This window comes from Chelmon rostratus, chromosome 5 (genome assembly GCF_017976325.1).
Source record: "Chelmon rostratus isolate fCheRos1 chromosome 5, fCheRos1.pri, whole genome shotgun sequence".
NCBI classification, from domain to species: Eukaryota; Metazoa; Chordata; class Actinopteri; order Chaetodontiformes; family Chaetodontidae; genus Chelmon; species Chelmon rostratus.
This window is the reverse complement of record NC_055662.1, coordinates 29,748,988-29,763,474: the sequence shown is the minus strand read 5'-3', so window position 1 is coordinate 29,763,474 and position 14,487 is coordinate 29,748,988. Positions and strand designations below refer to the sequence as shown.

Genomic DNA, 14,487 nt, shown 5'->3' with positions numbered 1-14,487 from the left:
TTACATTTTATGGTCAAAAAACAAAAAAGGGATTATCAAAATCTATATCTGAGAGGAGAATAAAGTCTTTGCCTGTAATTCATCTAGTTCACATTGGCGCAGCACCTTTTTTACTTTGTTCAACTTTTACGTCTTTATTTTGGTTTCTAAAAATGCCTTCAGAGTGAGACGTCACGCCTCTACACACTCTCTGACCAAAGCTTCAGCTCAGTTAGCAGCCCGAGCTAATCCGGCTAACAGCTAACAGCTAACGGCTAGCTAGTGGAGCTATGATGGCGGAGCTGGTGCAGGGACAGGCCTCGATGAACCAGCCGGGGCTGAAGTCAGACGGCCTAGCCGATGTTTTACAGAGGGCCCGGCAGGTAACAACTCTACGGGGGTTCAGCACACAGCCGTTCCGGGCCGAACCGGGTCGTTTAGATCGAGCCAAAGCACTTTTATTCGAATTCGCCCGTGTTGTGCTGCTGCTATTCCTAACTTATGCGCTCCGTCAACACACACTCACACAGACACACACTAGCATGCTAACTAGCTCGGAAAGCAGTTCGGAGTTGGACTTATGGCCGGGTTTGATCACTTTGTTCGAGCTGACACGCTCCGGGAGTTAGTTTAGGGGGAGTTTGTGGAGCTGTCACCCGGAGGGGAGCGCGGTGGGACCGGGGGGGAGCAGGACAGAAGTTTGGCCACACGTGTCACTGAGGCAGACAACCTGTTGGGCTGCGAGACAGAAAAACGGACGAAAAGCAGTCAGGACGAGAACGAGTCCACACTTTTTACTTTGCTTCAACGACCGTGAAAGTGAGCTGAACAGGCCGGGCTGAAAGCACTCAAATCAGGGTGTTCATACTGTGTTAAAGCATCCGCTTTCCAGCAGTTAATATGAGAGTCGGACCCCCCTCCCCCTCTCCGTACAGGCTGCTGTTTACTGTAAGTTGGTTAGAAACTAGGCTGGCGTTATGCAACCGCGTCAGACCATATACAGCCGGTGGAGGTGTGTCTGCTGCCTATAGGCACACAGACAGGTAGGACACACAGACCGAGTGTCTGAGTGGGACCAGCAGCGTGTCTCTGTGTCCACACACTGGGATCCACTGGATTCAGCTCTGACGTGAAGTTGGCTTGGTGCAGGTGTTTCAGTCTCAGAGTGATATTTGTTTAAAGTCAGGTGTTAGGCTGAGCTCAGGTCAGTGCATCCAGCTGTACGTGTCAGGTTCAGAAACCTGCTCACAAAGTCAACCTAGATGACACTGCCGAGTTCACAAGGTCTGTTTAAGACCTGAAACACAATCCAGGAAGTCCAGTCTGAGCAGCCAATCAGGTTCATCAGACACCACAACTGTTTCCATGCAGAACTACAGACCCCGTCTTATTGTTGTGAGGTTCAGTCTGTGCATGTGGTTAGCCTAGCTTAGCACAAAGACTAGAAGCAGGGGGGACAGCTAGCCTGGACCTGGATCTAAAGCTCGACAGACTGGGCAGACACACTGTGCTTCTGTTGATCTTCACACCAAACAGCTGCAACCAGAACAGCACAGACTGCAGACAGACAACCAAAGTTTCTGACCGGACACAAATAATCTGATCGACAGGTGACCGATCGATCAGTCGGGGGCCGTGACCTCGTCAGACTTTATCCAGAGGTGAACAGTTCAGATCCACATGTTGCACCTCGCGGTTTAATGTGAACGCACACAGCCTTGTCGTTACTGACGGACGTGTGATCGTCACGTGTCAGTTTGGTTTCTGTGTCTTCTGCTGTAACTTCGTGTTATTCTGGACTGTCTTCAGAACAATTAAAAAAAAAAGATAAGTGATAGCTAAGCTAGTGGAGCTAACCATAGCTACATGTTAATTGGCAACAACTTTGATAATCATTAAAGTCATTTATCACTTACAGTATCAGTGTGTATTTATATACAGTCTCAGCCACAGAAATGCTTTCAAAGGCTCATGGGAGTTGTAGTTGTTGAAGACAAACACAGCAGGGATGACCCAGTCAGGTTTTTGTCTTTATTGTGCTCTGATTGGAGTCCTTTAATGTAGATTATCAGCTGAAGTCCCACCTGACCTCATTCAGAGCGTCTCTGAGCTGATCCAGAATCAGACTGAACTCATCTTCACGGCCTTCTTCATCTGAAGGTTTCTCATCTTAAACTATTGATGAGAATGAAAGTTAAACAGGAAGACTTTGACTCCTGTTGAATCTTCTGTCTTTATTGGAGAACTGAGGTGAAGCTGCAGGTCATGTGACATGTTTCACCTCTCGGACGTGCTGACCAATGACAGCTTGCGTTGACAGACTGGTGATGGATTCATGACTGATTTGATTTGAAGCTGCTGTGACCTCAAAGTGATGCACTTCAAGCCTTTCTGCCGGATGTTACTGTCTGACACCGGAGCGGAGAGGAGGAGGTGGCGAGCAGCTCCATGAACAGTCGTAGCTTTAGCTTTAGCTTTAGCTTTAGCGTGGGCTGTGAATCTGAACTGCGTCCTGCTGTTTGTGATGAAGGTTTCTGACCTCGGTAGCTTCGTTATATTATATATATTATATATTTTATATTATAAGTTTCTGTGACGTTCCACACGGTTGGACACAACGTGATGCATGTGCTTCGACTGCAGCGTGTTAGACTGGAGGCGTCCTGACTCGCCTCCACTGGGACTGCGATTAATCAGCATTTTCAATATTGATTGATCAAGTGATGTTTTTTGATTAATCAGTCGGTCTATGAAATGAGGAATAACAGTGAAAAAACATCACGTCAGCAGCATCTACATGCACGAGATGAGCCATCAGGATGTGGTTCAGGTTCACTTCAGTCGCAGCGACGCGTAACAGAAGTCGTCTGTTGATGTCCCGTTACCTGTGGACGAGCTGGGAGCGCTTGGTTTGATGCAGAGGATCTCCCTGCTGAACCATCCTGCAACCCTGAATTCATATTGTTAAAACAACAATCTGAGTGATGCCAGAGTGAGGTGTGAACAGGTGTAAACAGGTGTAAACAGGTGTGAACAGGTGTAAACAGGTGTGAACAGGTGTGAACAGGTGTAAACAGGTGTGCTACTCTTTCCTCTTTATCGTCTTTATCAAAGACAGGTTACCTGTCTGTTTGTCTGTCTGTCTTGACCGTGTCACAGCTCAGTGCTCGTCACACACTTCACCTCTGCAGTTTAACCGTCACGTTGTGTTCGTTTCATGTTGTCGTTGCTTTGAACGCTGTCGTTCACATCAGACGCCTTTTAACTGACTTCATTCCCAGTCGTGATCAGTTCTACTCCTCTGTTTGGAGTCCGTGCTGCGTAGCATTCATTCATTCATTCATTCATTCATTGGTTCATTCATTGGTTCATTCAGCAGCAGTTCATGTGCAGCCGCTGCTCGGCTTCATTGCTGAAACACGTTTGGCAGAAACACGTTTGGCAGCAAAATGAAGCACAGAGTTTGGATAAAGAGAGCGAACCTTGAGGCGATCGCCGCCCTCGTCATCTTCAGCGCCGCCGCGGGTGGTTCGACCCCCCCGGGAAGAAGTAAGAGCTGTCCTGACCCAGCCGGCCTCAGGCCTGCTCCTGATGAAATGGCAAAGACTGTCCACGTCTGTGCAGAGACCTGGATCCAGCTGTTCCACTCCAGAGGCGAGTTCATTCAAGCTGGGGGGCAGGAGGCAGGAGCCCCACCATGTTTTTTTGTATCTGGATTTTAATTTTTATTTGAAGTTTTGGAAAACAGACGGGCTGTGATGAAGAGGAGGCAGAGAGACAGAAGACGTCACATTTCTGCTTCTTCAGCAGGCGTTTGGTAAAAAGCTTTGTCGGGTGAACACCTCGGTGTCAGCGACGCAGAGCGGCGGCAGAAACTTTATTTGTCGTGTTAGAGCGAACAAATCGGGTAAAACTTATTTCATCGTCTTTGTCGACATCATGTCGTCACTGTCCTCTATCAGGATTGTTTTATCGCCCGGCTCGACCCGGGCTTTGACTCAGGACTTGACATCTTGTGATGTGCCAGACAAAGACTTTGCCCCCCCCCCGTTAGCTGCGTTGCTACTCGGCCTTTATTTGTCAGCACTGGGCTCTGGTCTGTTCTCACGTCCAGATGTTACAGCTGTTTGTCTTCTGTCTGTGTCTCAGATGGTGGGAAAGATGGGTGGAGAAGCCATGTCCCACCTCAACAGCTCCTCAGGAAGCGTCGAGCCCTCGCTGTACTACCCCGGCCAGAAACGACCCGGAGAGGACGGAGGTGAGGAAGAGGAGTGACATTTATTGACATCATGTATCATTAAACATCCTGCACATTAAGACTCATGTAGATGGAAAATAAGAAATCCAGGATCACGTGGGTCGATTTTCCCTTTGAGACAGTTTAGTCAGATAACGTCCTGGTTGGGTGCTGTCTTGACTTTCTGGGGGGTCAGTCTGTATTTGAAGCCTCAGCTGGTTACAGGACTTGTTGTAGACCACACTGGAGACAGTTTGACGATGTTCAGTCTGTCTCCTCACTAACACGATGACATCTGAAAATTCAGCCATTATTATTAACCTGCTACCTGACCCAGAGCCTTTTCACTGGAGCCTTCCATAAAACCAGGAACATTTTACCCAACCGAGAACCTTTAGCCTGATCGGTCACAGAGACCCTGCTGACCTCAGCTAGAACCTCGTCTTACCTGAGCAGGATGTTTTCAGTCCAGCTGAGAGCTGTAGGAGATTTCTGAGCTTTTTCTTTTCAGGTGAAACGTTTTGACATGTTTGTCAGGTGTTTTTACGTCTTCAGCAGGAACCAATGAGGCGTCAGTCAGCAGCTCCATCAGGTCACTCATACTAATCTGTGTCTCTGTCTCTCAGTAGGTAACCAGCTAGCAGCCATGGGGCATCAAAGGTACGAGCAGCAGTCCATATTGATCACACACACACACACACACACACACACACACACACACACACACACACACAGCAGGGAGCAAAGATAATGACATGTGTTCAGCATCATAGTCTTGTTTGCAAATACACACCAGTACGAAGGTGTGAAACAGCCGGTAAGTGTTTATAGATCTGTCCTCCCACAGTCTTCATCATCAACATAATCACTTATTGACACACACACACACACACACACACTGTGGTCATGGGTTGTCTGTGTGACCGGGATGTTAATGTGTGTGTGTGTGTGTGTGTGTTGCAGCAGGGTAATCACAGAGGATTACAAGGTCCCCGACAGGATGGTTGGCTTCAGTGAGTATGACCTCTGACCTCTCAGTCCTCCCTGCTGCTCAGGTGTCTGAAGGCTCCATCGTCCAATCAGATTGTTGTTGTTGTTAAGAGCAGGTGATCTGAAGTCTGGACCCCCTCCATCACAGTCTGGTTCTCAGTTGATCTTTTTGATTTATACATTTATATAATTCAGACTGTTATGTTTAATGTAGAACCTTTTCATCTCTTCTAGAACTCTTTTAGTCTGATGTAACACCTTTAACCTGCTCATGGACAGTCTGAGCAGATCTTGTCGATTGTCCTAGAACCTTTCTTCATCTGTTCTAGAACGTTCTCCCTTAAGATGGGACCTTTTTACCCAATTTGGGATTATCTTCAGATAGAACCTCATCATTCTAACTAAAACCTTTTCAGGTGACCTAGAACAGGCATGTCAAACTGATTCCATAAAGGGCCGTGTGGCTGCAAGTTTCATTCCAACCAAGGAGGAGCACACCAGGCTGGAATCAACTAATCAGCTGATCTCAGTCTTCAGCTGATAACTAAGTGATCCCTTGATGTTGATTGGTTGGCCTGCTGTGCTCCTAAAACCTGCAGCCACACGAACCTTTATGGAATGAGTTTGACATGCCTGACCTAGAACCTTCCACCTGACCTAAAACCATCATTTCACATAGAACCCTTGAATCTGACCGAGAACCCGACCTTTTAACACGAGCCAGAATCCGTTAATCTAACCGAAACCCTTCTACATGAACCTTCAGGAGCTCCTTGAACCTTACACCTGTCATAGAAAGATTCGTTTCTCTCGTCCTCCAGTTATTGGACGAGGAGGTGAACAGATCACCAGGATCCAGTTGGAGTCTGGCTGCAAGATCCAGATTGCTGCTGGTGAGACTGTCTGACTGTTTACATGCTTCTCCTGTCTGTTTTACCTGTTCTTCATGTTCCACATCTGTGAGACGTGTTAAACTCCAGACACCTTCAGGAAACACCTGAACTGTGTGTGTGTGTCTCTGTGTGTGTGTGCGCGTGTGTGCAGACAGCGGCGGTCTCATGGAGCGGCCATGTTCCCTGACTGGAACTCCAGAGAGCATCGAGTGAGTTTTCATACGTCCACCAACACCTGCTCTGATGATGTCACCTCAACCTGCTGCTCACCTGTGTGTGTGTGTGTGTGTGTGTTTACAGGCAGGCGAAGCGGCTGCTGGTCCAGATCGTGGATCGCTGTAGAAATGGTCCGGGTTTCCACGGCGACGGGGAAGGCGGTGCCTCCGTGCAGGAGATGCTGATCCCGGCCAGTAAGGTGGGGCTGGTGATCGGCCGGGGCGGAGACACCATCAAGCAGCTGCAGGTAGGGTGATTGACAGCGTGTGTGGGAGAACTGCACCAGCTGTTGGGCATTGAACCACCGAGGTGTTTGATACGTCTGACCCTTCCATCAGGAGAGAGCGGGCGTGAAGATGATGATGATCCAGGACGGGCCGATGCCGACGGGAGCCGACAAACCTCTCCGCATCTCTGGAGACCCGTACAAAGTGCAGGTACTCGCGTTTGTGCTTCCACTGCAGCATCACGGGGGCCAGCTGCTCCTCTTCCTCAGTCCCCGCTGGTTCTTCATCTGGTCTGTGCACAGCTCACCACCTCCTCTTGTCTCCTCCTTCAGGCAGCGCGAGAGCTGGTGTTGGAGGTGATCCGGGAGAAGGACGGAGACTTTAGGTCGGGTCGCAACGACTTCAGCGCCCGATTGGGAGGAACCAACCTGGATGTACGACACACACACACACACACACACACACACACACACACACACACACTGTTAGCATTTAGCAGCAGCTAGCATGTATGAGCGTCCATTGAATCGCTCTTTAAAAGGTCCATTCATGTGTAGTCTGTCCCTCTGCAGGTTCCAGTTCCACGGTTTGCTGTTGGCATCGTGATTGGCAGGAATGGAGAAATGATCAAGAAGATCCAGAATGATGCAGGAGTGCGGATCCAGTTTAAAGCAGGTCTGTTTATACCAGTAAATCTAGAAAGTTTGCACCGCCGAAATCCATCGTCCAGTGCACCAATATTCAGAGTAAACTGGTCTATTTACACCAGTGTAATTCAGTTTAAAAGTGACATCATCTGATCTGTTTACACTGGTAATACAGTTTATATCTGGTCTGTTTACACCAGCATAACCCAGTTAGAAATAAGTCTGTTTATACTAAATTCATTCAGTTTACACCAGTATAATCCAGTTTAAAACTAGTCCGGTCTCTTTAAACTGGAATATTGACACTAGTGTGATCTGATTTAACAGTATCTGTCTGCACCACTGTAATCTAGATCAAAACTGTGAACAACAGTGTAATCCAGATTAAAACTGGCCAGTTTTACCTGTAAAATCTGTTTATAGAGGAAATCCAGATTAAACTGCTCTGTGTAATCATTATAATACAGAATAAAGCTGCGTGTCTATGACGGTATGATCCAGATTAAGGGTGCAGACCCGACCACCTTTGACCTCTATGTTTCCTCCAGATGATGGCATCAGCCCAGAGCGAGTTGCCATGGTGATGGGTCAGCCAGACCGCTGCCAGCATGCTGTCCACCTCATCAATGAACTAATCCAGACTGCACAGGTAACACACACACACACACACACACACACACCTACACACACACACACCTACACACACACACACCTACACACACACACACACACACACACACAGGGACGTTTACAATGAACTCTGGTTCACAATGCTCCCTTCATTGTGTGTGTGTGTGTGTGTTTGTTCTTGCAGGAGCGTGATGGGTTTGGCTCCGCCCTGCGGGGTGGGAGGGTCAGAGGTCGTGGTGATTGGACTATGGGCTCTCCTGGTCCGCTACAGGAAGTGACCTACACCATCCCCGCTGACAAGTGTGGCCTGGTCATCGGCAAAGGTAGGAGAGGAAATCTGATTGGCTGAGATTAGGCAGCTGTGGAAGTCATTAGCGCCAGGACGTTTTACCGCTGCTCGAGTTCCTGATGTGACGGAACAAATGTCTGACATGTGTGGGACCTGTCTACAACCTGCACAGGGCTTCATGTTGTTCATTAGTGTGTTGATGCAGTAACAGAGAGGTCAGCGTGGTAACTACACAGTGTTTAATACTCCAATCCAGTGAGTACACATGAGTACGTATGTACAGAGCAGCAGCAGATCTGCTGATGAAGAAGTCGCACGTTGAAATAACAAGTAAAGCAAAGTGATGCTTCACAAAGTACTTCATCCAAAGACAGAAAGTCCTGAACTTCAAATGTGCTCGAATTTTCACTTTGATATGCAGTGAAGTAATCGAACTGCAGATTCGGAAGTAAAGTAAAGTACAACAGCTGCAACAGCTGCAGGCTGAGTGTGACAAACCACAGTACAGTAAAGAAACGCAGTACTGCTCAGTAGAGAAACACAGTACGGCTCAGTAAAGAAACGCAAAGCAGTAAAGAAACGCAGTACGGCTCAGTAAAGAAATGCAAAGCAGTAAAGAAACGCAGTACGGCTCAGTAAAGGAACGCAGTACGGTTCAGTAAAAGAACACAGTACAGTAAAAAAAACGCAGTATAGTCCAGTAAAGAAACGCAGTACAGTGCAGTAAAGAAACGCAGTACAGTGCAGTAAAGAAACGCAGTACAGTACAGTAAAGAAACGCAGTACAGTACAGTAAAGAAACGCAGTACAGTTCAGTAAAGGAACGCAGTACAGTTCAGTAAAGAAATGCAGTATAGTTTGGTCAGGAAACGCAGTACAGTACAGTAAAGAAACGCAGTACAGTGCAGTAAAGAAACGCAGTACAGTACAGTAAAGAAACGCAGTACAGTACAGTAAAGAAACGCAGTACAGTTCAGTAAAGAAACGCAGTATAGTTTGGTCAGGAAACGCAGTACAGTACAGTAAAGAAACGCAGTACAGTGCAGTAAAGAAACGCAGTACAGTACAGTAAAGAAACGCAGTACAGTTCAGTAAAGGAACGCAGTACAGTACAGTAAAGAAACGCAGTACAGTACAGTAAAGAAACGCAGTACAGTGCAGTAAAGAAACGCAGTACAGTGCAGTAAAGAAACGCAGTACAGTGCAGTAAAGAAACGGAGTACAGTACAGTAAAGAAACGCAGTACAGTGCAGTAAAGAAACGCAGTACAGTGCAGTAAAGAAACGCAGTACAGTACAGTAAAGGAACGCAGTACAGTTCAGTAAAGAAACTAGAAACTAGAAGTTTAGTAAACTGTAAAATATTATCAGTGTTTTCATTAATGAAAGAAGCAGTAAACACGAGGTACATCTGAGTACTGACAGTACTGTGAAACCCAGAAACACAAACAACAACCATGAAAGCCTGAGGACAGAGCTCCATCAGCACCACCCGCCCTCTGAAAACCTCTTAAAGACATCCACCATTCACCAGCCCGTGCGTGCGTGCGTGCGTGCGTGCGTGTGGGGGTGGTTGGGGGGGTGGTGCGGGTGCGGGTGGGTGGTTGGGTGCGGGTGTGTGTGTGTGTGTGTGTGTGGGTGGGTTTGTGTGTGTGTGTCAAGAGGGTCAAGCAGCAGCTTCCAAAATAAAAGCTCCAGAAAAAAGAAATGTCAAGTGGCCGCTGTTTAGACACCATATGGTCTGTGTGTCTGTGTGTCTGGTGGGCTGTTGTTTGTCGGGACTTTCTATTGGACAATACTGATGAATGTCGTACTGTCTACACACACACACACACAAACACACACACACACACACACACACACACACACTAAAGCCAGTTTCAAAAACGTCATTAAAACAAATGAGTTTGAATTTAAAGGCACCAGATCCATTAAAAATGATCTAAATTAATTATACTTTCAATAGAAGCAAATATTTGAGAGAATTAGTTGATTAATGACTAATCTGTGGAGTGATGTTTGCCTCGTCAGCTAATTATTTAGACAACGTGTCAGAATTAATGACATAAAGCAGCTCATTCAGTCATTGTACAGAAGAAGCCACAAGTTTGAGAGTATGACGACTACGACACTGATCTATAAAACCTGGTCACATTTCTGTGATAATGTTTGTGTTTAAAGCCGTCCTTGTTCCAGAGTATCTGTCTGATTGTATAAAGCTTAGACGACACTGTAGAGCCCCCCGGTCCTCAGAACAGCCCCTGTTGGTTCCTTTTTCTAATTTTAAACAGTGGGGGGTCGTGCTTTCTCGATAGCGGCCCCGAAATTGTGGAACTCCCTCCCCCCTGAATTGCATTCCATTAATGACTTGGCACTTTTTAAATCACATCTTAAAACTCATTTATTCAGACCGGCTTTTAATATTGTGGAACTTTTACCCTTTGATGTGCATGTTACTGTTTTTTTTTTTTGTATCTTTTGTAATTTTTCTGTAAAGCTCTTTGATCATCTGTCTGATGTTGTAAGGTGCTATATAAATAAAATTATTATTATTATCAGATTTGAATTAAAACCAACGCTGATGCACACTCGCTCAATACATATTTATATCCAGAGTTTGTTTCTGCCACTGACAGACTCAGGGGGTTATAAAAAGTGTCAGAGGATGCGACAGAGATGGACCTCAGTCTCACCACAGCCACCAGACTCCATTCACAAAAACAGCGATTTAACATCGTAAAATACACAAAACCTGCTCGGTTCATCTTCCACTGTTCCAACTATCATCATGTGTGTGTGTGTGTGTGTCTCTGTGTGTGTCTCTGTGTGTGTGTCTGTGTGTCTGTGTGTGTTTCTGTGTGTGTTTGCAGGTGGAGAAACCATTAAAAGTATTAACCAGCAGTCTGGAGCTCACGTGGAGCTGCAGAGGAACCCTCCCCCCTCCACCGACCCCAACACCCGGGTCTTCACCATCAGAGGCACCGCCCAGCAGATGGACCTGGCCCGCCAACTTATAGACGACAAGATCGGGGTACGCAAAACAAACGCACCACAATGAAATGACACTTAACAGAAACCTGCGACTCATCGAGCCGGACTGAAGCTGAGTCCTGAACCAAACGTCCGTCCTGATGGTCCAGACTCATCGTCACTGAGCCTGACTTTAGTCTTCAAGCTGAAGCTGCTGCTCTGTTTCATTCTGAATGTTTGCGTTCTGCTTCTGACACTAAGCAGATCCTTTGTGGCCTTGTTTCAAAGTTCTCTTGCCGGATTGTCCTGTCCAGTCCTGACGTGTCGGCCACTGGAAGTGCTCATGGTGTTCTTAAAGTGAAAGAAATCCTTCAATCTATGAAAGAACAACACAAAAGATAAAATCAATGAGTTTAACGGCTCCTCACAGACAGTGAAGCGACTCCAGTCTGACACAGAACAACCCAACGATGAACGTTTCATTTCAGTGATCTGAAGGTCCCCCAAATAACAGATCCAGATCCAGATCCAGCTGCAGCTGAAGCAGAAAGCGTGTCAGCTGTGTCAGCCGAGTCTTTACAGTGAAACCAGTAAAACCAGTGAAACGTAAATGTTCATCATTCAGCTGTCTGTCGTTGTTCTGAGTCGTCACAACTGTGACAAAGAATATTCTGTGATCCTGACAAAACGTGAGTGAGCAGCGGGGTTATGATGATGTCATGATGTCGTGATGTCATGATGTTGTGATGTCATGATGTGTTGTGATGACTGTGATGAAGCATCATGACTGAAGGTCTCCTCTCTTCAGGGCTCAGGTATTATGAGTAATGGAGGTTTTGGCTTCAGTCCCTTCACCCAGGGCCCTGCTGCACACCAGAAGTAAGACGCACACGCACACACACACACACACACACATGCACGCACACACAGTTTTTCTTTTAGATGTGAGGCTGTCAGACTGAACTGAAGGGAGATGCAGCAGAGACAAAACAACAAGCTTCTTTTTTTGTAAAACTTTATTAAAAACTTGCAATAAAAGGACAAATGAATGAATTTAATTTAATTATTATTTGTAGATATTCTGCACATGTACTGTACACTGGAGTGTGTTTAATTGTGTGTGTGTCTGCGTGTGCGTGTAGCTGTGGCAGTGGTCAGACCTTCCTGACTGGAGTTTGGGGAAACACCTACCAGACCAGCTGGCAGAACCCTGGACAACAAGACCCTGGTAACACACACACACACACCCACACCCATACACACACACACACACTGCTGCAGAGGAGCAGGACCTCCAGCCTCCAGTGAGCTTCAGCTCCAGGTTCTGACCTGGTCTCCACTGGAGGTCAGAGTGAAGGGAGGGCGGCCGACAGGTCGGCGAATAAGAGAGCTCCTTCCTGACAGCTGGAACATTCAGTGGTCTGCTGCTGGTCCTCAGAAACCACAGCTCCTAAACTAGTTAGTTTGATGTTTGGTTCCACCACAGAGAGTTCATCTGAGCTGACCCAAATATTGTGTATCATTGTATGTTCTTCTTGACTCTTCAGCTGAATAACTGAATTTTCAGCCTGTCAGTGAAGGTATCAGGATGCGTTCAGGTGTCCCTTCATATTATTTGCTGCAGTGTGACTGTTCATGTCTTCAGCTCCAGTTTTCTTCTTCTCGTCTCGTCTCTGCAGTAAATGTTCTTGCTTTGACGTCCTGGAGTTCAGTCCGTGTGTGTGTTGTTGTGTGTTTGCAGGTCAGCAGAGTCAGCCTCAGAGCTTGATGACAGACTACAGTAAGGCCTGGGAGGACTACTACAAGAAACAAAGTACGACATCTGTCTGACTGACTGCACAGCCTCTCACCTGGACTGACTAACTGTTACCTGAGAGGCAGCTGAAAGGTGTCTGGTGGAGAACTCTGCAGCTCCTCTCAGCTCACTGTGAACTGTAGACACGACTCCTCTGTTCTGCTTCGCTCTCACTGCGGCGCTTTCACAATAAAAGCTGTAAAAAGCTTCCGATCACTTCCTGCTGAGCAGCAAACAGCAGACAGACTCAGTCAGAGAGCAGCTGGTGAACATAGAGCAGCATTTAGCAGCTACAGAGCTGGAGGAGACCAAACACAGAGCTCAGAGAGAGAGTACTGGACTGACACGAACTCGACTCCCCATCAGTCATCATGTTGTTGTGGAGCTGCTGGATGATACTGACAGATGTCCTCCTGTTCACCTGTGTGTCTGTAGGTCAGTCGTCTCAGCAGAGTTCAGTGCCAGACTACACTGCAGCGTTAGCAGAATACTACAGACAGCAGCCCTACCTGTGGAACCCCGCCCAGATACAGGTAACACCCAGGAAGCTGTTCAGACGCTGTCGCAGGTTCTGATCTGTAGTTTGCATCAAAGGTTTTCAGATGCTCCAGGAACCATCAGGAGCGATTCAAACCTGTAAACAGTGATGTCATTTCCTGTCTCTTCAGGATCACTAGAGGCTCCTCCCTCACTGGCGAAGGCCTCGGATGGTCGTCGACGGCAACTGAGTCGGGGTTTCCTAGCAACGCTCTGCCGCTTCCTCCTTCCTTTTGTAGAGAAAAACTAAGGATTAACTGAAAAATCACGAACTCTTTTCTTTCTGTTTTTTAACCTTACAAAGTTGATATTTTGTCGGGCAGATTTTTTTGGACTAGCCTCTGGTCTCTCCACAGTGTAGACCTGATTTTTCTTTTTGTTTTGTTTTTTATCAAACTTGAACTTAAAGATGTATCAGTGTGGCTTTGAACAAAAAAAATCCAGTATAATCTATATTTTGTCTAGTTTTATTTTCCAATAAGAAAACGGTATAAGGCTTAGCAGTCTTGAGTAAGAAAATCAGATATTATTATTATTATTATTTTGTTTATGATAATGTTTTAAAGCATGCGTCAGATTGTGTGTGTTGGCTTTTTTTTTTCTTTTTTTTGTGGCATAGAAATATTTTAATAGCGTCAGATGGAAATTTAATGTTTTACCGTCAGAGACAAAACTGTTTTTTGTACTAAATTTGTGCTCGCTGGGTCTGTTTGTTCTCGATCTAATTTTACCTGTTCAGTCGCCATCTTGGAGGTGCAATGATGCGTTTATTGTTTTCTTTTGGTTTGATGATAGTTCTTATACCTGTATCTCTATAGTGATTCTTTAGTTTTTATTATGATGTAAAGATGAATAAATGACGATTTATATTGCGTTGTCTAAAGCCAGATCTCTCTGTGGTCAAACACTTTGTGTCCTCCACAGGATTTAACCTCCAGCCGACACCGTGTTTCCCCGCATCAACTTTCATTACAAAAAGCAGGGAAATGACTATTTTCTTACAGAGTGAAACTTTATTATTGTTGTAACTTAGTTCTGTATTTCTACTTTGGCGATTTGTTTGTAGAAGAAGTGTTAG

The 14,487-nt window shown here is 46.2% G+C and overlaps 1 protein-coding gene across 5 annotated transcripts; it reads left to right on the top strand.

Moving 5' to 3' along the window:
- Nucleotides 1-244: 244 nt before the first annotated feature.
- LOC121606660 (far upstream element-binding protein 3-like) lies at nucleotides 245-14,278 on the top strand. Of its 5 annotated transcripts, none has more exons than XM_041937127.1 (18): nucleotides 245-362; nucleotides 4,129-4,237; nucleotides 4,846-4,876; nucleotides 5,183-5,229; nucleotides 6,028-6,099; nucleotides 6,251-6,308; nucleotides 6,400-6,562; nucleotides 6,654-6,752; nucleotides 6,875-6,976; nucleotides 7,100-7,217; nucleotides 7,738-7,838; nucleotides 8,004-8,142; nucleotides 10,978-11,138; nucleotides 11,886-11,956; nucleotides 12,220-12,305; nucleotides 12,819-12,890; nucleotides 13,308-13,405; nucleotides 13,541-14,278. In XM_041937127.1, exons 1-18 carry the CDS (start codon nucleotides 270-272, stop codon nucleotides 13,547-13,549), a joined length of 1,629 nt encoding a protein of 542 aa, XP_041793061.1. In that variant the 5' UTR covers nucleotides 245-269; the 3' UTR covers nucleotides 13,550-14,278. The 5 variants fall into 5 exon arrangements, with proteins under 5 accessions (XP_041793061.1, XP_041793060.1, XP_041793059.1 ...); XM_041937126.1 differs by having other exon boundaries at nucleotides 5,180-5,229; XM_041937125.1 differs by having other exon boundaries at nucleotides 4,843-4,876.
- Nucleotides 14,279-14,487: the final 209 nt, after the last annotated feature.